This window comes from Equus asinus, chromosome 8 (assembly GCF_041296235.1).
Source record: "Equus asinus isolate D_3611 breed Donkey chromosome 8, EquAss-T2T_v2, whole genome shotgun sequence".
Classification (NCBI taxonomy): Eukaryota; Metazoa; Chordata; class Mammalia; order Perissodactyla; family Equidae; genus Equus; species Equus asinus.
The window spans coordinates 59,278,480-59,303,132 of NC_091797.1; the positions used below are offsets into that span (position 1 = coordinate 59,278,480).

The 24,653-nt window shown below is 37.2% G+C and overlaps 1 protein-coding gene across 1 annotated transcript in view; it reads left to right on the plus strand.

Annotated features, from left to right (window-relative positions):
• Window positions 1-24,653, plus strand: part of LOC106845862 (uncharacterized) — a 310,124-nt gene that overhangs the window by 147,113 nt on the left and 138,358 nt on the right. The window contains exons 12-13 of the mRNA XM_070516801.1: window positions 9,539-9,621; window positions 15,541-15,665. Of these exons, the coding sequence (XP_070372902.1) occupies window positions 9,539-9,621; window positions 15,541-15,665 (208 nt within the window). The remainder of the gene's footprint in view (window positions 1-9,538; window positions 9,622-15,540; window positions 15,666-24,653) is intronic.

Consider the following 24,653-nt stretch of genomic DNA (forward strand, 5'->3'; position numbering starts at 1 on the left):
AACTGGGTAATATGAACTGTCAGGTGTGAAGTGTGAACTTCTGTAATATTGACTCTAAATAGGCATGGATAATTGTAGGATGCATGATATCAGTCCTAAAGCAAACAGTAAAACAACCTCAAAGATGTGGAATAATAGAAAAATATAAGAAACAATAGAAAAAATAAAGGAGATAAGATGGAATACTAAAAACATATGTGAGTAACCTAAAAGAAGGCAGAAAAGGCTTAACAGAAGAATGAAAAAGCAAAAGAGAGAAAGCAAAAATGAATAACAAGATGGTAGACAAACTCAATCATATAGATAATTACATGAAATGTTCAATGCCAAATAATTAAATTAAAAATCAGGATTGTCAATCTAGATTAAAAAGCACGACTCAACTATGTGCCGTTTACGAGAAACGCACCATAAATTAAAGACAGAAATAAGTTGAAAATGAAAGAACAGAAAAAATATACACCATAGAAACACCACAGATAAGAAAGCTGGTGCGACTACATTAATATTTAAAATTAGAAATCTGATGGTAGGCTTTGAGACAAAGATATAAGGGGCAGTTTATTAGGAAGACATAACAATCCTAAATATGCACCCATAGATTAATCGGAAAATTCATGAAGCACAAACTCATAAAAAAGGAGGAAAATTAGGTAAATCTTAAACCATAGTTTGAAATTTTCGTGCCCTTTTTCATGAATTGATAGAATAAAAAACAAAAAGACAAAAGACAAAAAGGAAATCAAAAAGAATATAAAAGATCTGAATGACATTACCAACCAGCTTGCCTAATTGATATTTACAAAACACCTAAAAACAGCCACATACACATCATTTTCCAGGGTACAAAGAATTATTGCAAGATAGATCATATGCCAGGCTATAAACCAGATCTTAGTACATTTCAAAAGATGTAAATATTAAAGCATATATTTTGCTGACCAAACAATTAAATTATAAATCAATACAATAAAATATCAGACAACACCCAATTTTGGAAATTAAATAGCACACTCCTACAAAACCCACAGATCAAAGAGAAAATCACAAGAGAACTAGAAAATATTTTGAATTCGATTATAAGAAAAACAAAATATTGCCTGATATCATAGTGGTTAATTTCACGTGCTCTGCTTCAGCAGCGTGGGGTTTGTGGGTTTGGATCCCAGGTACTGACTTACACACTGATCATCAAGCCACGCTGCGGAGGTATCCTACATACAAAATAGAGGAAGATGGGCACAGATGCTAGCTCAGGGACAATCTTCCTCAAGCAAAAAGATGTTAGCTCTGGGCCAATCTTCCTCACACACACAAAAAGTAACATCTTTAAAAAATAAAATAAAATCAATTACCTATGTTTCTACCCTAAGAAAGAGAAAAATAAAAGCAAATTAAACCCCAAGTCATGTGAAGAAAACAAATAATCCTGATAAGACTAGATATTTAAAAGGAAAACATCAAAACAATAGAGAAAATTAACTTAGCTTATGCAGATTTATAGAAAGGATTAATGAAATTCATAAACTCCTAGAAAGCCCAATCATGAGGGAAAAAAAGAGAGAAAACACAAATTTCCAACATCAGAAATCAAAGAGGAGCTATCACTACAAATTCTACAGACATTAAAAACATAGTAAGAAAATATTATAAACATCATTTTGCCAATAAATTTTTTAACCAAGATGACATAGATAAGTTACTTTTAAAAACTTACCAAAACCAAATCAAGAAGAGATAGAAAATCTGAATAGCTGTATGTATCAAATACTTTGAATTTTTAATAAACACTTTGCCACAAAGAAAACTCAAGACCCAGATGGTTTTACTGGAGTTCTGTCAAATATTTAACTGTTTCCAAATCAAATTCTCCTGGTATATAGAGGAGGTAAGTGACTGATTATGAGGTCATTTTACGAAATTAGCATAACAGTGAAATATAACTCTGACATATACATTAAAGAAAAGAAAATTAGAGACTAATATCCCCAACAAAATATTGGTAAATTGAACCCTTCATATATAATGACAAAGTGGAGTTTATCCCAAGAATGCAAATTGGTTCAACATTTGAAAACTAATCAAGACAAATGCACCGCGTTAACGGAAATAAAGGATAGAAAACATACAATCTTCTAAATAGATGTGGAAAAATCATTGGACAAAATTCAACACTGATTCATGAATAAAATCTCTTAGCATATTAGGAGTAGAAAGGAACTTCCTCAACTTGATAGAAGTACAAAACACCTGCAGCTAACATCATACTTAATGGAGAATGGCTAAATGTTTCCTTTTCTAGATCAGAAAGAAAGGCAAGGATGTCTAATCTCATTACTTTATATATTAGAGGTCCTAGCTAGTACAACAAAACTTCAAAACCTTGGCAGAGATTTCTTAGACACAACACAAAAATCAGTTACTATAAAAGAAAAACAAATAATATATTGGATTTCAACATAAATAAGCATTTTTCTCTTCGTGTTTTCATTAGGAAAAATAAAAGGCAACTTATAAATTGAGAGAAACCATTTGCAGTACATGTATCTGACAAACGACTCGTATCCAGACTGTGTAAAGAACTCTTGCAATTCACTACTAAGAAGAAAAACAACTCATTTCTAAAAGTTACAATATTTGAACAGAAGTTTTACAAGAGAAGATATGAAATGTTCAGTTAGTTTATGAATAATGTCTAACAATCTTTAGTTATCAGAAAATGCAAATTAAGACCATAATGCATTACTACTTCACACTCACTATATGCTAAAACAAAGGCAAACAACATCAAATGTTGACGATGATTTGGAGGAAACTTTCGTACATTGTAGGAGTATAAAATGGCACAATCACTGTGTAAAAGCAGAATTTTTTTGTTAAACAAACACTAATCATATAACCTGGCATTCCACTCCTATGTATTTACCAAAGAGAAATGAAAATATACATCTACGAAAAACCTTGGATATAAATATTCATAGCAGCTATACTCACAGCAGTCAAAAGTTTGAAACATTCAAATACTTGTCAATAGTTGAATAATAAGTAACTTGCAGTGCATTCATAAAAAGGAATATTAGTCAGCAATAAAAAGCAATGAATTTCCCATAAAATGGATGAATCTCAAAATACTGATCTGAATAGAAACAAAAACAAAAATACTGATCTGAATAGAACCAGAAACAAAAGAGTAAATACTTTATTATTCCATATATGTGAAATTTTTTAACAAAATTCTAATCTATAGTGTTAAAAATCAGATGAGTGGTTGCTGGGAGTGTGTGTGTGTGTGTGTGTGTGTGTGTGTGTGTGTGTGTATGGTAGGGATAGGGGATTGAGAGCAAAGGGTATGGGAGAATTTTGGGGAGTGATGCAAAATATTTTCTATTTTACTTGTGGTGGAAGTTACGTGGATGCACACATTTGTCAAATTCATTGAACTGTCCAATTAAAATGTGTGCATTTTATTGTATATAAATTATAACAACATTTTTATTTAAAAATAGCAATATTTGATTCAGATATTCTAGATTTAGCTAGAGGAAATGTGGGATGAGTGGTAGCAAAGTTCCCACTAACATCTTCATTTGATCCAAAGTTGTAGAATCTGCGAGGAATAAGGTGGTCCTTGCCTTTTACCATAAACATATCATGCAGGGTTGGAGTGAGGAGGTGAGTACTTGTATGAAGAGAGTTTGTGGTGAACCCTCAGCCTTCATTTGATTTTATTAGCACCCTTGCCTCTAGTCTTAAATCATTGGTTCATATGTCTAGTGTGGGCTAATAATGATTTAAAAAATGTTTTCAACATCTTTTAGAAGCTGTACTCTGACTGCAGTTTCCTTCAGGCTGGCTCTAAAAATTCAGAAGGGAGTGCATAGCTTGGTTACATTCTTCTCTATTTCTGAGTCTTATACTTCTATCACTTGTTCTCCGTCTTGTGAATCGTGGCTTTTTATCCCTTCAGGATCTGATCAGCAGCAAGGTGGGGGTAAAAGGCAGAGGAGGGCTTATTTGTCATGTGTTGTCATAATCATGAGTTATTGAGTTTTTAAAAGCTTACCCTCTTCTTTCATGGGACTGTTTTATGCTTTCTTTAGACATACCCTTTCCATATCCTTCTCTTTGCCGGGGGTCTCTCACTTTGTGCTGGTCTCTCATAACTTCTTTATAGAACCAGGCAGCTGGGAGTACATGTCTAACTTCATTCCCTGTGTCTATGGCTATGAGTGCTGAAAAAGAGAAGGAAAGTAATCATACTTGAATGAAAAAGCACAGCAGAACACACACATTAAAGAAAAAAAATGAAGAGAAAAATGAATATAAACCCAAGCTAATCGGCAACACAAAGAAAAGGAAAGGATGAAGTAAAGAAGTAAAATAAATACAAAAGAAATAAAACATACCGTTTTTATAATAATATGATAATTCCTCCAGTAAAAGTCACTGTCACACAAGTTAAAAAGAAAAACCCAGCTACATAGTACTTAAACACGTAAGTGATAAAGAAAAGTTGAAACCTATGGATGCACTAAATAATACCAGAAAATGAAAACAAGAATAAAGCTCCTGGGAGGCAGTGGCAACATCAGGCAAGTTGGCATTTAAGTTTTAAAAGATCTCAACCATAAAAGAAGGACATCTTATAAAGATAGAAGTCATAATTTATGAAAAAGATATAATATGACACAAGCTATATGCACCAAATAACAGCAACTGAATTTAAAACCTAATAAGGTTTTTATATATGTGAGGGAATATATACAAAATACAATAATGGAGGCCACTCTCTGATCATAATCTAATAATATTATAAATTAATAATTCAAAAGTTATCTATTGGTTGCAAGGATTTAAGAAGATAGATTTCCTTTATATTGCTTGTGGAAATGTTTTTTTCAGTTTTTTAGCTTTAATTTTTTGCAAACTTATGGCATCTATTAACACAGAAATATGCAAACTCTTTGACCCAGCACTTTCACTTTGGAAGATCCATCCACAGGAATGAAAGCACCAGCATGGATGGATACATGTAAAAAGATTTTATTGTATCATTCCTTTTGGTAGGAACAAAAAGTGAATATTCATCAGTAAGGGCTGCAATTGCAGCATAATATAATATACAGCCACTGAAAATAATAAATTAGAGCTATAATTATCGACTTGAAGAGAATTCCATCAGATATTATTGAGTGAGAACAGTTGTAGGAAGGCATGTACAATGCATAATCTCCTTTTTGTGCAACAATGAAAAATATCTCTATCCATGTATATGTCCATATGTTCGTATGTGTGCATGTGTATACCTGATGGAATGAGAAAATAAAGCGGGTTATGTGTGGCAGAGGAAATGGAAAGAAGTTAGGGGAAGATGAATGTAAGATATAAAGGAAGATCAAGGGGGGAAAAAAGCCTTGTTAAGAAAAAGATGGTTAAATGTAAATTTTGTGACTTGTAGAGATGAACATGATTTCTTATTATACGGAAAAAAGCAAGTTGTGTAAAGTGTATGGCATGATTCTATTTCCGTTAAAAGTCCTGATTTATCTATCATCTATCTATCTACCTATCTGCCTGTACATGTGGAAGAGGGAAGTGATGAAGTTACGGCGGAAGGGAAGAAAGAATGGCTATAAAGTCTTCTTAATGAGGTAGAAGAGAAGGTGGCATTAGCTGTGGATGACCACAGAGAAGGCAAATTCATGGGAGACAGAGAGTTTTTGAATCTGAGTGACCTAGTAATTAACAAAGTAGTAAAGAGAAGTAGGACGTATGGGGAAGGAGTCTTTTGACAGGAATGAAGCTCAGTTCTGTTTTGCATGTCTGAGCCTGGTGTGTTAGGAGGACTCCCAATGTGTCACGGTTGCTCACCTGAATAGGAGTGGAGAAGTATAAAGGAAAAATCATGCAAGACCCCCAGGAGTTATTTGTTTATTTTTCATTTATTTACATACAGTTGATTTGGCAATATAGAATAGAAAGACTCTTTATAAACTTATAAGCAAAAGGAGACACAATAAAGAAAAACATTGATACAGATGACTATGTAAGTTTGAAAACTACATCTTACACACACACGTACACCTCTCAAAGAAATTGAAAGGCACACTGCAAACTGAGAAAAATATTTTGAACCATTGTGTCAGGCAATGTGTTACTATCTTTAACATGGAAAGATAAAAATCCCAAAGAAAATGTTAACTATTCCAACTGAAAAAACTTGGGGAAATGACATGGCAGACAATTTACAACATAAAAAGCATAAATCCTCAGCAAACAAAAACATTCAAGTTCATTAGAGTTATAGGATTGCAAATTCAAAGAACAACGAAATGTCGTTATTTTGTCTACCAAGTGGGCAAATCAGAAAAATCGGCTGCGGGTCAGTTTTGGCAAGCACGTGGGTGATGCACGCTTTCATACGTTGCTGGTGGCAGTTTGGATTTTGATAGTCCTTTTTGTGAGTCTTAAGTGTTTGACTTCGTATTTCTGATTTTTAGATACTCATTTTGTGAAAATAAGCAAGTTTTTGTAAAATTTGTTCATCGTGATATCCAACCAATGGGGCTAGTTAAATAAGATCATATGATAACTACTATGTAGTGACTAAAAATCACACTTTCAGGACTATTTACTAACAAGTAAGAAGCATGATATGCATAAAAAAATATGTGAATTGCCTATATGGTATGATCACAGTTTGATAAAAAATTGTATTATGTGCACATTTACATAATGTATAATAATTATTGCATGTACATGTATATAATTATATAAAATATATACTAATGATTGTTTAATTACTATATATAAATACAGTTTTTAAACAGGAAGGTAAATTCTAGGTCAAAGAACATTTTACACGAGAACAAAGAAAACGTCAAAGACTTTCAGGAGTCTTTTTCATGGGACTTTATCACCTGAACATGCACAACATGATCAGGATATTTGTCATAAGATGCTGGGATGGTCCTTAGCATATGGGTTCATTGAAGTGAGAGGTCAAGCCAATGACTTGAGAGGCATAAAGCTGAAGTAATACTTGCTTATATGATATCTGTTTGTTTGTTTACATTTTGACATGTGAATATATAAATTCCATTAAATCAGAAATTATTCCTGGTAGGCAGAATTTCTAAGATGATCTCCCAAAAATGTCCAAGTGCTAATCTCCAGAACCTGCACACATGAGAAGGGAGACTATCTGGATGAACCTAATCTAATCACACGAGCCTTTAAAAGCAGTGAACTTTCTCAGGCTGGTAGCAGAGGAGAAGGAAGAAGGAAAAGACAGAGAGATTCAAAGCATGAGAATGAGGCAATCTGCTGTCGCTGGCTTGAAGGTAGAGGGAATTAGAAGAAAAGTGTGAGAAGGAGATGAATTCTGCCAGCAAGCCTGAAAGAGGATCCCAAGACCCAGATGAGAATGGCAGCCTGGCTGATCCATTGATTTTGACCTTGTGAGACTTAAAGAAGAGAACGCCATGCCCGGATTTCTGATCTGGACAATTTATGAGATAATGCATAGATTTTGCTTTAAATCACTAAGTTTGTGGAAATTTGCTCCAGCAGCAAGAAAAAGTGAATACATTGTTCAATGTTTAAAAATGTGCATCAGTAAAAAATGGGGTGTTGTTTCTCAAGTAAGGGAAAACAGAAGGATTAAATGATTGGACTTGGTGGTCAAATAGAACTGGGTCTAAATTTCAGATTTTTTACTGATTAGCTGTCCGATTTGGGAGAAGTTCTTTGATCTATGCAAGTCTCAATTTCCAAATCTGTCAAATGGGGTAATAATAGCTCCTTTAACAGTTTGTTTTGTGTTTGTGTGTGTGTATGTGAAGTAAACAACATGATACACATGGAGTTCTTAGAAAACAAAAAATGCACTCTATTATTATTTCACATTTGTTATTCTAGCTAGCAAACTATACACTGGGAATTTAAATTATAAGGCTTTAAAAAGAATAATATATTTAAAATCTAAATAAAAATGTCTTTTTCCACTGCCTTTCTTTCTCCTCCTTTTCTTATCTTGATTTTAACCGTATCAACCTCACTATCAATGAATTCTTTTTTAGACTCAAAGTAAGGAAGCACTTTCAAGGGTTTACATGACCCTCATCTCAATAGACTGAAGTGTCAGTCTTCTCACCCAAGGACACCTGACCCATTTGACTCTGCCCATAGAAGGACATTTTTTTGGTGTCTGCCTTCAGTTTGGCACAGTGCACTGGGGGCAAGGTCAGAAAATACATGAAACCATCACTGGTCAAAATGCATGAGCCACATAGACCTGGGCTGGGGAGGAGAGACTGGCTGGGTCATCTTAGGGAGAAAAAGTTTTTCAAAGCATGCAGACATGGAGAAAATGTCCTCAAAATTTTACATTATGGAAATCTCATTAAAAAATGTCCACAAGGGCAATTCCAAAGGGAGACGATGGTAGCATTCAATCTCTGGAGGGAGAGAAGAGGATGGCAGCAAGGCTTTGGTTGCTCATGTATATGATACATGTATACTTTTTAAAAAAGATGTTGAGTCAATCTCTTTGTCAAAGCTGTGGCTCTACTGAGGTACTCCAAGTTCTAAAAGCTTCCGGGCCAGGATATTTGTCATAAGATGCTGGGGAGAGTCCTTGGCAAATGGGTTCATTGATATGAGAGGTCAAACCAATCACTTGAGAGGCATAAAATTGAAGTAATACTTGCTTAGGTGATATCTCTGTTTGTTTGTTTATTTACTTTTAATTTAAGAAGCATTTATTGAGAAGATATCTTTTTCAGGCACTGTGCTAGACACTATAGGAGAAACACAGATGAACAGGATTCACTGTCTGCAAGGGGATTCTATCTAGAGCACTAGTTCACAATTGGGAATTTTTGCCCCCCAAGGAACATTTGGTAATGTCTGGAGATGTTTTTGGTTGTCACAATCGGGGGACAGACAGGGAGGTGGAGAGTGCTGTTGAAATGTAGTGGTAGAGGCCAGGAACACTGCTAAACATCCTACAAAACACAGGACAGCCCCAACAACAAAGAATTGTCCAACCCAAAATGTCAATAGTGCTGAGGTTGAGAAAACCTGTTATAAAACACATCATGCAAAATATGAAAAATGTAGCTCAGGTGGGAAGTGCTGGGTAGGCAGAGAACAGAGCTCCTTACTTCCAAGGTTTTATATCGGAACATTGGTATGAGGTACAGAGAAGTTTCTTTGAAAACTTGATCCCAGAAACATAGCTGATGATAGAGAATCCTACCCGGATGAGGGTAGGAAAGCAGATCAGACACAGCTGCTGCTTGTAAATTGCATCCCTTTGGTGTGGGCAATGGTAGAGTTCTACTTGAAGTTCATGCCTTGACTGAATTAAAACTGGGAGCATAGAATAGCTTAGCATCTCCTTCTTAGCATTCATTCTTTTACCATTTGTCAGGCCTTATATAAGCTCTTAGATTTCAGCAGTGTAAGCTTACATATCCTCTGAAGTGAACATCTGTAATATATTTTTTTTTCCACCTTTTGTTTTTAACCCTAGGAAACATTTCTAATAAAATTGGTCCCTGCCCTACGGACTGTGATCTCAGTCTCTCAAAAGAAGATCAGGAATTACACGATAAGGTAAGAGGAAGGCTCTAGGAGTGGGCTTTGGAAAACCCATGAAAACAGCAGCCCCTGATTATTAACTATGATTTCTTAAAGTATATTTTCAGGGAAAAAGTAATTTGGTCTTCACAGCAGGTTTTGAAGTATGGCACATGCTAAAGCAGCGGACGTTTGTGAAATCAGTACTGCAAATAAAGTTTTATTACATCAAAATCAGACTTCTTTAAGCTGTTAGAGACTTTAGTTAAATTAATCAGTCTATATGGTTCTTTCCAGCTCAGGCAAGGTGATTAGAAAATGTGCTGATTGTACTGTGTTTTATTTGGCGTGATCATGGCTGCCATGAAGCCTGTCCAGAAACTGTCTTGATAAATTTATATAAATTACCTAGCCTGGCTTTCCAAACATTGGTTAAATTATTTTTACTCGTCTTACTGGATCCAGTTTTTAGATACTTAACCATTTCCAAAATCTATATCTATGTAGATCAAATGACTAAGTTTTAGTATTCGGAAAATTTAGCCTGGCTAGAAAGTTGAAGTAACAGGATTCCCCTTGAACCCTTCCCTTCCCCATACAAGTGATCTGAATTCTCCCCTATCCTGACTAAATAAAGATGAGTCTTTAGAGCCAACTTGCACGTAATTCTCTCAAGACTGACTTTAAAGTAAGTCTTGTTTTCATCTCTAAAGACCAGATCACCATCAAACCAAATAAATGACTGGATTTTTAATGTCCAGTTGACCACTTACAGCATTTACAGTTGTGGTTGTTCGTACATCACAGTCAGTATTAAAGAAAGCTTAGGAATCAAAAGTCTAATGAAATTTGTAACGATGAAAGATGGTGTTACTGAGTGGTAGGAGATTACTAGGCGCCAGGAAGTGTTCTCAGTTCTCTACAACCAATGTCTCATCTTATTCTCACAACAAACTAATGAGATAGGTACTGTTACTAATATCATTTTTCCTATTTTACAGGTGAGAAGAATAAGGCATGGAGGTGGAGTAAGTTCGCCAAAATAACATCGCTAATAAGTATATAGCTGGGTTTTGAACCTAGACTGTTTCTAGACTCCATATTTGTATCCATCATGAAATAATATTTCAAAGATGTTGTATATTCCTTTCTCCTTTCAGCCAGGTGTATGTTTCCTACTTCTTGGGTCCTATAACCTTAATTTAAGGGCTAGGATATGAAAACAAAGGACAGTTTGCTAGGAAGGAAAAAGCTCACATCTTTTTATACATATTATTTATTGGTACTTTTATGTGTTCTCTTTGGGGCACTAAAGAAAGGATATGTCTATGAAACTTCTAGGATATTGTGGATCTAATATTAGCCTTTTAAACATTTTTGTAAATTCTCATGCCATTTGTTAACCTTAAACTTTGGGATTAGACGAAAAACTAAGGCAGAAAAGGTGAGAAAGAATACGATCACACAGAAAACCTCAAATGCTTCCCCATGTTTTCTGAGTTTACATGTTCAATTAAGGAGCCCTCTTTTTCATTATATTTTTAATATTATATTCCAAAAATTGTAAGTCAATTGCTTAGGAGAGTAAGCTCTTTCCTGGGGGTCAGGCGCTTTGGGAAGGTGTCTTAACTCTGAATTGCTTCAGGAAGCAGCTTCTGCCTCCTAAGAATATGTCTCACTAACATCAGTGCTCTGGGCAGACAGAGCCAGAAGCACAGCCAAATTATAAGCCACTAAATGCTGTGGACAAAGGTGGTCATACCACCTACTAAATATAAATCTGACACTCTCTACTCCAATTTAAGCATTTTCCTTTTTTTTTCTCATCTTCTCATGATTATTAGGAATTAATTTGGATCCTCAATTGATATTAAAGACTCTAACCTAGGCAATTCGTAGGGTGGCTGTGGGAAAATGAAGTTGATGTACTTCACAACAGAAGCATCAGTTTTTCTGGCCAGAGAGCAATCGGAATTTGTGGTCTCAAGTGGCCAGAAATACTAGCTGTTCTCCAGAGGGCAGAAACAAAAGCCCAAGGGGGTGAGTTCCTTGAGGGGTCCTTCCAGGTAAATCCTGAGCTGCCCAGCTGACAACACCCTCTCTCTCCCTGGGCACTGCTAATGGAAAGCCTGTCCTGAAAACTTCTCTGGTACACGAATTAGACATGAATTAAAGAAAGAGGAAATCATATTCTCGCTGGATGGTCTCGGGATTTAGGCTGGATTTAATGTGGAGCTATGATTTCTTTCTTGGATGATAATAACAGTGCCGATGGAATTGAACATGATGTCATATTTGTTTGCTTTGATACTTCAGATGCACCTGGTGTTTGTTGTTGTTATCTATGACTTGCAATTTTGTGATCTTATTAACACAAGCCTCTTAGCAGAGTACCTCCACCCCAAACCTTCCTCCACCGCCTTCTTAAAAGATGGTGCACATCACGTGGGCAGGCATTAAAGCGTCCACGGCTGCTCACTTCTGATCTTCCCAGGGCAGTTCAAAAGCGTTTGTAATCCTCAGGATTCAGCCTTTTATTCACTATTTCCTTTTTCTAAGGCTCTCTCTTTTGATGAAACAATCCCTTTGCTCTTCATCTGGCCAGATGGGCAGATGAGCGGAGCTCCCCAGAGCCCCGCACAAAGACCCTCTAAGGAGTTTGGGGAGAAACATGCTGCTGTTAAGTGGTGCTTAATTGTGCTGGCACTGTAATGCTTTTCCACTGCACTGGTGCCACCGGCCTGTGCACTGCAAGCTCTCTTTCCCCACAAAGAGACTGACCTTCTCATCAGTCCCATCATGGTCACCATGCTCTATTCCCCGATTGGTCTGTGAAAGGAATTATGGGTAAGGAGCAAAAACCTCAGAACAACAAGATAGGGATCCTGGGCTTTGCTTCCTACCATATAACACAATTAAATGTGCTTATCATGTCATGAGCTGGACAACTTTGAGAATTATTATATATTAAGACATAATATTTTTTACTTAGCAGCTTCATAGAAATGGTATAATAAATGCAAGAGAAAGGATGTTAAATGTTCCATTGCTCATCTGTGCTATATAGTGCATCGTGTCAGATGCTACTTATATCATTAATATTCCAAAGCGTTCTAAGTGCTATCCTGCCCAACCCCAGAAGAATTTTATAGATATTATCTCAGTTTGTCTTTATAAGAATCCTGTGGTCCGTGTAGGATAAATATTATCTCCATTCTTCAGATTTAAAAAAAAGCTTAAATTCATTACCTTTAAATCGTCTAAGTTTCCAAAGACATGAGAAGACTTGAATGTGTGTCTTCCGACCATCACTGTTGACCCTTTTCACTATAACACTACACACTTCAGTTTTTCAAATTCTTCAAAACACTTTTCTAGGCTCTTATTTGCTCTTGTGTTTGAAGGGTGCTCATTCATTGTTTCCTAACTGATGTTGTATTTGAATGGCAATCCTCACAAACCAAATGTTTAGTCAGTGAATTTGAAAATCATATTCTGGATTTTAGCAATTTATGTTTAAACATTTGCTGTTGATTTCTGCAATGGATCAGAGTATGAGTAACCTTATATATAATGTATAAAATGTGATGCTCCAGAACAAATTTTCACCACCAATTTCTCTTTTAAAGTATAGATATTTATCTTTCTAAACACATGGCTATTGGAAGAATTTTTTTATTATGATGGTGTTCTTTGGCTTCAGGGTATAGACAGGACTTACAATTGTGATGGGTCAGAGCATCTATTTTCTGCCTTTTAAATGTTGATGTCACCCTAGTTCAAGCAGGATTTCTGAGGTATAGATTTAAGACATGAATTTCTGGTGGGCAGATTGTTTTGATTCCTCCGTGTGAACAGGCTTACACACCCTCGTAGTCACTTGGGTATTTTCCTGCACATATTTACTTCCTTTTTCGATTTAAAACTCATTTCTCTGTGTTTTTGTTTCTCTTTGGGCTCATTTCTCTGGAGATGATCTAGTGTCCATGTTTTATGTCTTCCAAAACATACATTTGAAGGAATTTTTAGCACATTAACTTAGATATTCTTTAAAGGAAATCAAAAGGTTCAAAATATTTTTGCTACTTTTAGAATTCACAGATGTTTTTCTTTGTGACTTAGCAACTGGAGATGAAGTCCATTGTTGTAACTGCAGTATGAGTACTTAATGAAATGATCTCTAGTAGCTATTTCTTAAGTATCATGCGGTTATTACCACGTTAGGTGCTGTGAAAGATACAGAGAAATATACTAGATCCCATTTCCACAGTGAATTTAGTTGAACAATCAAGATAGATATTCACAGATTAACCAAAAGGAAAGCAACTTAATGCACTCTCTTATGAAACACCTATACTTTAGCAAATCAGGAGCTTTGGTGGGTAAACCAAATCTATGGTGTGATTTTTGGTGGTAATTTCAGCTTTCTATCAAGTCAGACTGGGTAAAATATTTAAGCAATTCCTAAAGAAACACCATTAAATTTGAAATTTAAATTGCTACAAAAGCATATTTTAAGCAGTCTAATAAGGTATGCAAATCAAATATATTGAGTTCGGACAATTCACAACTCTCCTATTATTTAAAAGAATTTTGGCACTCTTTAATTTACTCAGAAATGGAGCAATTAAAATTACCAACACTAAATAATCTGATTAAAAATACCATTATTGGTACAGGAGCTATAGAGTCTGAGAAAGACAGAGGACAGTACATTAAATTGACGGCTGTCATAGCTGGATTTTCTTCTTACGATAATCAAATCAATCAATCAATTTCATAATCAAAGAAGTGAGCCTTGTCGAGTTCACTAGAGATTTGATGACATATCCTCTTCACACAAGTCTCACTGTAAAATTGTCTTGTTTACTGCAACCTGTGAATCCAAAGCAACATTTTGCAATTGCAAAATATTTCAACTACAGAGTTGTGCTAAAACTTATATGAGCTGATGTCAAGGAATTTCAGATAATCAACCTCCTACAAATGATAATTAAAAACATTTGAGAAGAGTCTAACAAAAAGGAAAAAGAAGGTTTAACACAGCTGTCTTATGAATGCAAGTCGTGCCTAATTTTCTTCTTCTGTAGACTGGTGGTTTTCAAATGACTTTTTGTCAGCAGTACTTTGTAATAAAATCTTACTGGAGACCCCAACATGTAAATAGGTAAAAGTTGAACTGGTTTTGGTGAAGGAGGGAGGAGGAGTCTGGCCAGGTGAGCTGCTCTGTCTTCACACTCCTCACCATAGCAGGGCTCCTAAAAATCCTTCGTTGAGCTACAAAGCTCAGTTTCTCCAATGGGACAGTCTCTTTGCTGGGCCCATCATCATGGGTCACACAATTCTCTCAAGTTCTAATAAATTAACTCCACAGATATTGTATGGTCCTGAGTTTAAATTTATGTTCTTGAGAGTCACGCACTCTGGAACTCAGGAGCTATTGGTGACAATGCTAGAACGAAGTAGGCTGCTGAAGCAGAGAGCAGAGGTGGAGAAAAAGTCGTGGTGCCCTTTGGATCCTTGGTTCCCATATTTCCCAAATCTGGCTGCTTTTCTGCCTTCTTTATAGGCTGTTGTTCAAACCTTCCTTCAGATTCCTTTTTGCTGAAAGCTAGTTCAAGCTGTATTTCCTTTACTTGCAATCAATAGTCCTGACAATACAAATACCATGACCACGGTTATTATTATTTTTTATTCTAACAACATTGACAGCAGCTGTTCCATGTGAAGTAATACAAAAGTGGACATGTCACAGTCTCTGTCTTTATAATCATGAGAACTTACTGAGAGAATCTGGAAGGTAAAGCAATAATTTAATGCAACAACCATAGGTAACTACGCTTCTGTATGATCAATGGTTATATGTCATTCTTAAGAAAATGTCACTGAAACCAGGTAAACTTTCTATCTGCTAAAATATGTCATCTTTTTCATTTATTTAATTCCACTGATAAGAGAGAAAGCCAGACTGACCATTCTATGAAGGAAAAATCAAGTGCTTGGAGAACTAGAGAAACTGAAGATTATTCAGAGGATGTATCTTACTTGGAGGAACTGGAGAAACACAGATTTTCAGTTTGGTGAGTAACTATATCCTGTATTTCTATTTTCAAATTTAAATTCATTGAATTCCATAGAATTAAGTTCATTAATTCTATTCTTTTATTATTCATTTATTCAACAAATATCGATTACATGTCTATTACAGGCTATATAGTATATGTCCTGACTTGAGAAAGCTCATAATCCAATGAAGTGTATGGATGCTTAAAAACATCAGTGTGATGTGATAGCGCTATTTTAAGAAAGTGCACAAAGTGCCACGTACACACATGGAGAAGATCATGGCCAAATTTGCTTGAGAATGGAGAAGGGTTCTCAGAAAAAGTTTGAGCCGAATCTTGGGGAGAAGAATACAGTGGAGCAATGGTGACAATTTGTTGTGAGCAGTGTCTAGAGATGCATAGCTGGGGTTGATAACATGCTGTAAACCTTAGTTCACTTAAGATCTAAGCAGATCATAGTTATTGCTCTGTCTACAAGTGTATCTCTACAAGTACTCTCAGCAAATATGAAAAAATGTGTAAAAGAGTGAGCAATGGAACTTCTCAGAGGTAGTGATTGCAGGAGTTTGCAATGGAGGGATTCATCAAGGGTGAGGGAAGTAACAGTAAGTGACAGTGTGACACATGGAGCAACCTAGGAAAGAAGAGATGGAGTAGCTAGTCAAAGTCATCCATTCCAAACTGCTGGCTGCCTGCCCACCTCATGTTCCATGCCCTGAGTGGTTTTCCCACTGGGCATTTATTTGCCTTATGACTTGGTTCCCAAAGACTCTTTTCTTACTCTTCCATCCTGGAACCACCATTGGGAGGACACGGTATCAGCTCAGATTTCCAGTAGCCAATCACACCTTTATAAGTCCCTCTGGTTTTTCATTTAGATTTAAAATTCTAAATACTTTCACTGATGCTTTCCTGAAGCAGATGAAGTGTGGTCTCCAGGCCAACCAGTGAATCATTCTCTGGGTAAGAGATGCAGACTTGCACTTAAGAAACATAAGGCAGGAGGGAAGCCAAGGAGCCCAGAAGACAAGAAATATGCATACCTCTTCTAGAAAGAAAAATATACAATAAATGCAATTTTCAAGTAGGAAAAAGCTCCCTGTTCTTAAGAAACTCTCAGTTTGTGATAGTCTTTAGGGGGAGAGTGACAAGTACACATTATATATCATTCAGTAAAATAACTGCCAGAGCAGAGGTACCAGCTGCTTACTATGGTGTGCAGATGGGAGAGCTGGAGCTGCTGTTGGGCCACATCTAAGCTCGCAATCCTTGTTTGAGCTTCACCTAGACTGGAGAAGAAGCTCAGTTAAGCTCTCAGGCTCCCAGCTCCTCCATTTGTCCCTGTCGCCTTGCCAGGCTTTCTCTGGTGACTCAGCTCTCGATTGGCCTACCTCAGTTGGGATGACCTTTCAAAGTCCAGTGTATGCAATTTCACAATGTCATTATTATCCTACACAGAGAGTTAAAAGGCTTAAGAATTTACAAGGATGGCAGAGTTTCTGATAGATCCTTGAAGGTGCCACTTTCAGGTGTTCCTCCTTTGGTAGGCTTCATCTCATGTTCTAAATCTAGACTAGGATCTGGCACATACAGCTCCCAGGCTAAGTCCTGTCCTCCATCTGTTTTTATGAAAAACAGCTGAATTGGAACTCAGATGCATCCATTTGGTTGCATATTGTCTTTGGCTTTTTTCCTATAATGGTAGAACTGAGTGGTTGAGGCAAAGATAGTATGGCCCACAAAGTCTAGCATATTTACTATTTAGCTCCTTACCAAAAAAACTTGCTCACTCTTGCCCTACCCTGACTTCAATGCTTCTCTGTTGTTCTCTCATGACACTCACTTACATTTTTTTAAGATACTTATATGCTTGTCTCCTTCACCAGGCTGGGGCTCATTTGTGTTTTGGTTCTCTATTGCTACATGATGAATCACTGAAGGCTTTGTGGCTTTAAACAACCATCTTATTTGTTCATAATTCTGTGGGTAGAGAATTTAGGCAGGACACATCATGGAAAGCTTCTCTCTGCTCCACCATGTCTGGGGCTTCAGCTGAGGTGGCTCAAATTGCTGGGGTCTGGCTTAGATACCTCAACTGGGACCAAATGTCTGGGGCCTCAGTTTCTGCTGTCAACTAAGATCCTCACATTTCCACATGGGCGTCTCTCCAGTGATACTTGGACCTCCTCACCGCATGGTGCCTGGGTTCCAAGTAGCATTTTTCCAAGCACGAAAGGTGGAAACTGCAAATATCTTACAGCCAAACCTTCAAAGTTGCACAGTGACTCTCACCATATTCTGTTGGTCAAAACAAGTTATAGGGCCAGACAGAGGAGATAGGATCCACTTCTTGACGCAAGAGTGGAAAGGTGACATTGCAAAAGAGCATGTTGTGATGGAAGATACTGTGCGGCCATCCTTGGAAACATAACCTACCACATTTTGCTTCATTCATTTCTGTGTGCACAGCTCCTCGGACAGAGTTCAACAAATATTTGTCAAACAAAACAAACAATTTAAAAGAAATGAAAGAGTGTAGGCTTTGTGGATAAAACTGAGTATGACTTCCAGTTTTGCCTCTGCTGTGTGGTGTTAAACAATTTACTTAAACTTTCAGAGGCTGTTTTCTCCTGTATCAAACTGGAATAATGCTACCTGTGTCGTGGGATGTTATGGTTATTGTTAAAGTCGAAAGATAATGTATGTAAGATAGTCTGTACAGTGACTGGAACATGTAGATTTTTAATAAATGCAACTAATATTATTAACATTAATAATTATAAATTTTGAGGAAAATGTCATTTCTAAAGGTTAAAGTAGAGGGCATAGGTCACCCTAGGATGACCTTCCTTTCTGTTCTTCAAACACACCAAGCTCTTTATCATACCAGGACCTCCACACTTCATGCCTCCTCTTTTTGGAATGTTCTCTCAGTTCTTAGTAGCATGGTTGTCTACACATATTGCAGGTCTCAGCATCAATTTTGCCTCCACAGAGGACTTTTCTGACTATCCCATGTAAGGTAGTTCTCTCACTTCTTCTGGTTACTTACTTTCTCATCACCTTGTTTGTTTCCTTAAAAGTCTTTATCACAATTTAAATTAATCTTTTCTATTTATTTCATTCATTTGCTTATTTCTGTTTCCTCTCACTAAACAGAAGCTGTGGGCAGGAAGGAATCCCTCTTGTCTGGTCACCCCTGGGTCTCTAGGCCCTAGAATATGTGGTTTATGATAAATAGGCGATCAGTAAATGTTAATTGAATGAATGAATAAAAGGAGGAATGAGCGATCAGTCAGCCTCTCTCTCTCTCTCCCAACTCTCTTGGTTTTTATACTTATTTATTTACTTCCAATCTCTCCCTTCTCTTGAAATTGCTACCATTTAAAAAAAAAGTAATATGGGATAATTAACCACTATAAACATTTCTTTTTAAACTAGGGTTGAGGATATGGGGGCTGCTGAGATCTCTATAAACTTGTGCTTTAAATGGTCTGAGATACAATCTGAACAATTTCCTTGATGTTTTATTAGAGCTGGTAAATCATTTATTGGGGCAACCTTTCCCTAAATCCCCTCCAAGTCCCCATAAAATGCATTTAACACAGAATACTGCAGTACCCAGCTTCAGAGATATGTATGACATCGGATGGGAAGTGTTTGCTCCAGTGCAGCAAGTTTAAAGGTAAGCCTTTTCTTTCTCCCTCTCTTATATGGTCTGCCTCACCCCTTTTCCTCTTCCCCCATGCCTCATTTAAACATGCTGATTTGGGTACATTTAGTAGACTGTTAAAGCTTCAGTAAATCACAGCTTTCAATTTTTTAAAAAATGTATAGGACCTTTAACCAGTCAAATGCAAGTTTATCTCCTTTGTAGCTGCCGATAATGTTTTTAAATATGTTTCCAAAATATAATTATAAGACAGTTATATTTTCTCAGTCAGAAAGATACTCAACCAAGTTGCCTCTGAGTGTGTAAAAGAGAACATTATTCCAGCACCTCTCACTCCTGTCAGTCTGCTGCCAGCTGTGTCAGGTGATCATAGGCAAGAGTCCTCTGGGCTGGTCCTGGCAGAGCTTGGATCTTGGCCATCTTTTCTGGCCTTAAGGACTATATTCACAGGATGTTTCCATTTTTCCTTTGAGATATATGCTGGTGTGACAGGATGACCCCTGTCTGCTCATATTTTAGACAACGTGAGCTGTCCAAGGTGTCACTTGCGACTTTTGTAGTACATCATTTATTTCCATCATCTCGGTGGCTGGCTCCGTGAAATGGTCCTGTTACACCCTGCACATCTTTGTGCCACTCAGCACATGGTGATTCGGTGTTCAATAGTCCACCTCCCCCTTAGACTGTAATTTTAACAAATTTCACAGGGCTAGGGATTAAATCTGTCGTGTTCTTTCTGGCCTAGCCACAATGATTGATAAATTGCAAGCACTTAATAAATATTTATTGAATTAATACATGAAAAATGAGGGCAAAACAAGAATATTGACATATCCAGAAGAAAATTCTGGAGAAAAGACCAACGGTATAAAACTTGACTTTAGATGTCCTGGGCCAGTCTGTCGATGGTGGCAGTTGTTTCTACCTGTTGAGCATGTTTGTTCCCCAAGAGTTCCTTCACTCCCTCTCTTTTCTGATAGCAGACACCTCCTGCCACCCACACACACATACGTGTGTACCCCAAAGGGTTGGACTATGATGTTCTTTATGTTCCTGTGACCACTATGATTGGTTCAGGGGTGGGCACATGATCTGAACCTGACCACCCAACCCCTTTCCCAGGATTTTATATTTTATTACTTGGCAATAGAAGTTCCTTCTCCTCCCCAAGGTTTTAAGCTGGAATGATTTAAGTTTGGTAATCCCTGTGGCCATGGCTACCCTTTCACCATCTCTGCTCTAGTTAGATATTTGTCATTTATAGCCTATTTGCAACTAGTAGGTATAGGAGCCTCACTGAGGTTTTGTATGTAACACATATATATTTTGTTTTATACAAAGGGAAATGAATAAAAGCTGCATCCAGAGACTACGTCAAATTCACATTAATGATGAGTCTATATGGAAAAAATTATATGCATATATAAAAAGTATTTCATGTCAAAAAAGATACTGTCCACTGGGAAGCTTTTATTGTATTGCTTTTCCTATGAGGGGACAGACTCCAGTGAGAAAGTTTACAATGTCCGTTCAATTAATTCTGTAAATGACCACTCCTTTGCCTGTGTAAACAGAGCTATGGACTCTCATCCCCTGAGGAGTGAATTGGATTCCCTGTTTTCTAATGCAGCACATTCATCTTTGCACAGTGATTTCTCCAAAGAAGTAAGGCAAATTATGTGTTAAGTTTCTTTGGAAGTTGTGCTGATGACTGCTTCAAGGCAGTAGATATCACTCCAGTGGTTTAAGGAAGTTAACATAGTTTCAGAGGTATGTAACTCCCAGCTGGGGAGAAGGCTCAGTGACAAGACAACCTTAAAATGTTTCCATTACTATTCATATCTGACTAGGTGGCTAAGCGACCAGAGATTCACACACCTTTAGAGCAGGAAGGGGTCTTGGGGATTATTTAGTTCAGCCCTGTCGGTTTATACAAGTATAAAACTGAGACCTATAGAAATTTAGTGACTTGCCTTAGGTCATACAGCTAATAAATAATGGAAAAGGGACTAGAACCCACTTCCTTTCAATCTCAATCCGGTCCCAATTATAAAATAAATTCTCCCTAGAACTCTGCTAATCGTTTTATAGTTTCCTGTTTCTATCAATTGCAAGCTGCTTTGATATTTATCAATACATTAGTGAAAAAGTGCTGATTCTTGGGAAAACGCATGTAACAGATTAATGTAAGTTTCCTCCTGCCATGAGGGTGGGCGGTGCGCAGATGCCAGGATGTTTGCAAAATGCACATGTTGCTGGCCACACAGAGTGAGACCTTTTTCTGTTCTTGGCCAGTAATTTTATGTGACTGACCTGATTTTGTTGCTTAGGGAAGGTATGAGTTAACTATAAACATCACAACAGGAAAGTTATTCTTTAATAAAAGTGATACACTTTCCTTTTTATAACACACATGTGATTTGACATTGAAATAAAATGCAGATGCTGCTTTGATTGGCGTATTCCCTATTGTGCTTTTCCAAAACACCTTCACATATGGTCTGCCTCATTCCTGAGAAATGACTTGTTGTTTATGTCATACAAACAGAACAGATTGGTTTTACAGTGAGTAAGGAGGATGATGAATTGTACGTTAGAGAGAAATCTTTGTCTCAGCAATCTAAACACTTGAAAATAAATGTTGCCTTTTCGGAAAGGCTCTCATGATACACCCAAGATCCCTTCATTTCATGCCCCGTTTCTAAGGGTTAAATAGACAGACACATGCAATCTCAGAAAATAGTAAGAGTAGTTACAATCACCTCAGAATATAATTTTTCTTTTTACCACTTAAACATATCCTGAGACGTAACAGGTCAAAATATGGCAGAGTTATCCCAAAGAACCAACCCCAAATAGCTAGTACTTCAATATTGTGTCTGTACTACGACTAGGAGAAAACATTTCTCATCTTGGTAGGAGAGCACTATTGTTTCTTTATTTATCAAGTGAATTTTACGTATAAAATTCTTATACTAAAAAGCTTTTTTAGTGGTCTCTAACTTTTATCCCTTCAGAATTATTCTGCACAATACAGAGAAAATAATGTTCTGTGCTCACCACTCTGGCAATAGGCTAACCACATCCATTTTTGCAGAATTTTACAAGTGACAAATCTCTTAATCTCATTCCTATACCTTTCTTTTTTCATTTGGTGTATATAACAGCCTTATGATGTGATACTATGAACCCCATTTTACAGATTATATAATACAAATCCAGAGAGATTGGACGACCTATTCACCAACACTCAACTAGTGCGTCTGTATCCTTCTCCAGTTCTCCTGCCACTAAAGCATGTCACCTCCCTGGCTAGTCTCAGATTCACATCTAGACTTTAGTTTGCGCATTTGGCAGCTTTCAAAATGTAATGTTTTAAGGTATATTCTCCTGGCATGTCTCACAGAGTTGGGTGGATGTGGGGTGAAGATATGATGCCATGGAGGAGGGATCCTAACTAAGTCACCTCTCGAATGCACAGCAGAGTAAAATCCCTGTGGAGGTGTATTCCTGACAGTAATTTATCAATGATCCACATTCAATGAGGTAGTTATTGACTGATGTCTTTATATTATTAGGTGTGGCTAACGCATGACCATCTCTTCCTGCTGATAAGGAATAAATCTTAGTCACTCAGAATGCAGGCTCTGGGGCCATAATACTTAAACTCAAACGAATCAGCTTTATGAGTTAGCAGTTGTGTAAACTTAGAGAACTCCTCAAACTCTTTGTATCTCAGCTTCTGTAAAAATAGTTACGTGTAAAATGGAACTAGTAGTCCTCGCCTCACTTTCATGAGTTCAAATATGTGTGTAAAAAAATAATAATAAGGACCAGTGTAAATGCTCATAGCACATGGTAAATGCTCAATGAATGTTAGTTATAAATACTAATTGAGGCTCCCTTCTCTCCACTATCCTCCAGAACTATCTGCTTTTCAGTGCATATTTTAACCATGAAAATAACCTGTCTATTTTGGGGAAAGAATCAAAGTATTTGCTAATAATTAAAAGAACTGCAGTGGGAAAATAAATTGTTAATGGTAGAAAAAAGATACCAGAGGAGTAAACATAATGTGCTGGTTTTCTATTGCTGCATTACAAATTACGCAAACTTAGCAGCTAAAAATAACGCACATTTTTTACCTCATGGTATCCGTGGGTTAGGAGTCTGGACACAGTTTAGCTGGTCCTCTGCCCAGGATCTTCCAAAGCTGTACTCTGGGTGTTGGCTGGGCTACATCTTCATCTGGAGGCTCAACAGAGGAGGATTTCTCTTCATGTTCATTCAGGTTGGTGGCAGAATTTGCATCCTTGTAGCTGTATGATGGAGAGCCCTGGCTTTCTGCTGGTCATTGCCTGGAGGTCACACACAGTTCCTAGAGGCTGCCTGCAGTTCCACACAATGAGGGCTTCTTCACCATGACCACTACTTCATGAAGCCCACAGGGAGAGTCTCTCACCCCAGGGAGACCCCTGGGGCTTTTACCTGTTTAAGTCAGGCCATCCCAGGAAAAACAGGATTTGGTTAACTCCAAATCAACCATTTAAGATCTAATTACTTTTGCAAAATCCCTTCACATTTTCCATGGCTAGAAGCAAGTCATTGGTCCCTTCCACACTTGAGGTGGGGATCATACAGAGCATGAACACCAAGGAGCAGGAATCAAGGGGGTCCACTCATGGTTCCCTTGACTGTCTGTGCATATAAGAAGATGATAGGACAGGCTGCTGCTGTTTCTGGTACTTTACAGAACTGTCCTTACCAACAATAGAATGAATCACTCACTGTATGTGGAAGATTCCAACCCAGTTTGCCTTTCAGCTGACACTTGCATCTGCTCTTTCCTACCTGTGGGCCTGAGGCTGAAATGACCCATGTTGGTGGCTGATGTCCCATAGCCCGATACACTCTACATGCCCCTCCTTCCTCTCAGAAGACTTTTCAGTTTTACTCCTCTTTATTTATGCCTTGATAACGTGACCATGAGCCACCCTTTTCCTCTATAGCCCATCTCTTGCCTGTACCCACTATCCCCTATACAGGTTGATTTGGGTTATATTTTTATGAACGGCATTTTCCTCTTTTGGTTTTAAGTTTACTTTTTGTAGTGCTATTGGTGCTCAATCAATTCCTTTTGAAGGCTATTCCTCAGTAGGATTTCTCCCTGGTCATCCTTTCTTTCTTTCTTTCTTTCTTTCTTTTTTTTTTAATACATAAGGAACTATAAAAGCTCCGATAAATGGTCTTATTTCCTGGGCCTCATAGTACATTAGATTCCCAGACTGATAAGAAACATCATATCACCCTTTTCCTCGTCCCTGTCTACA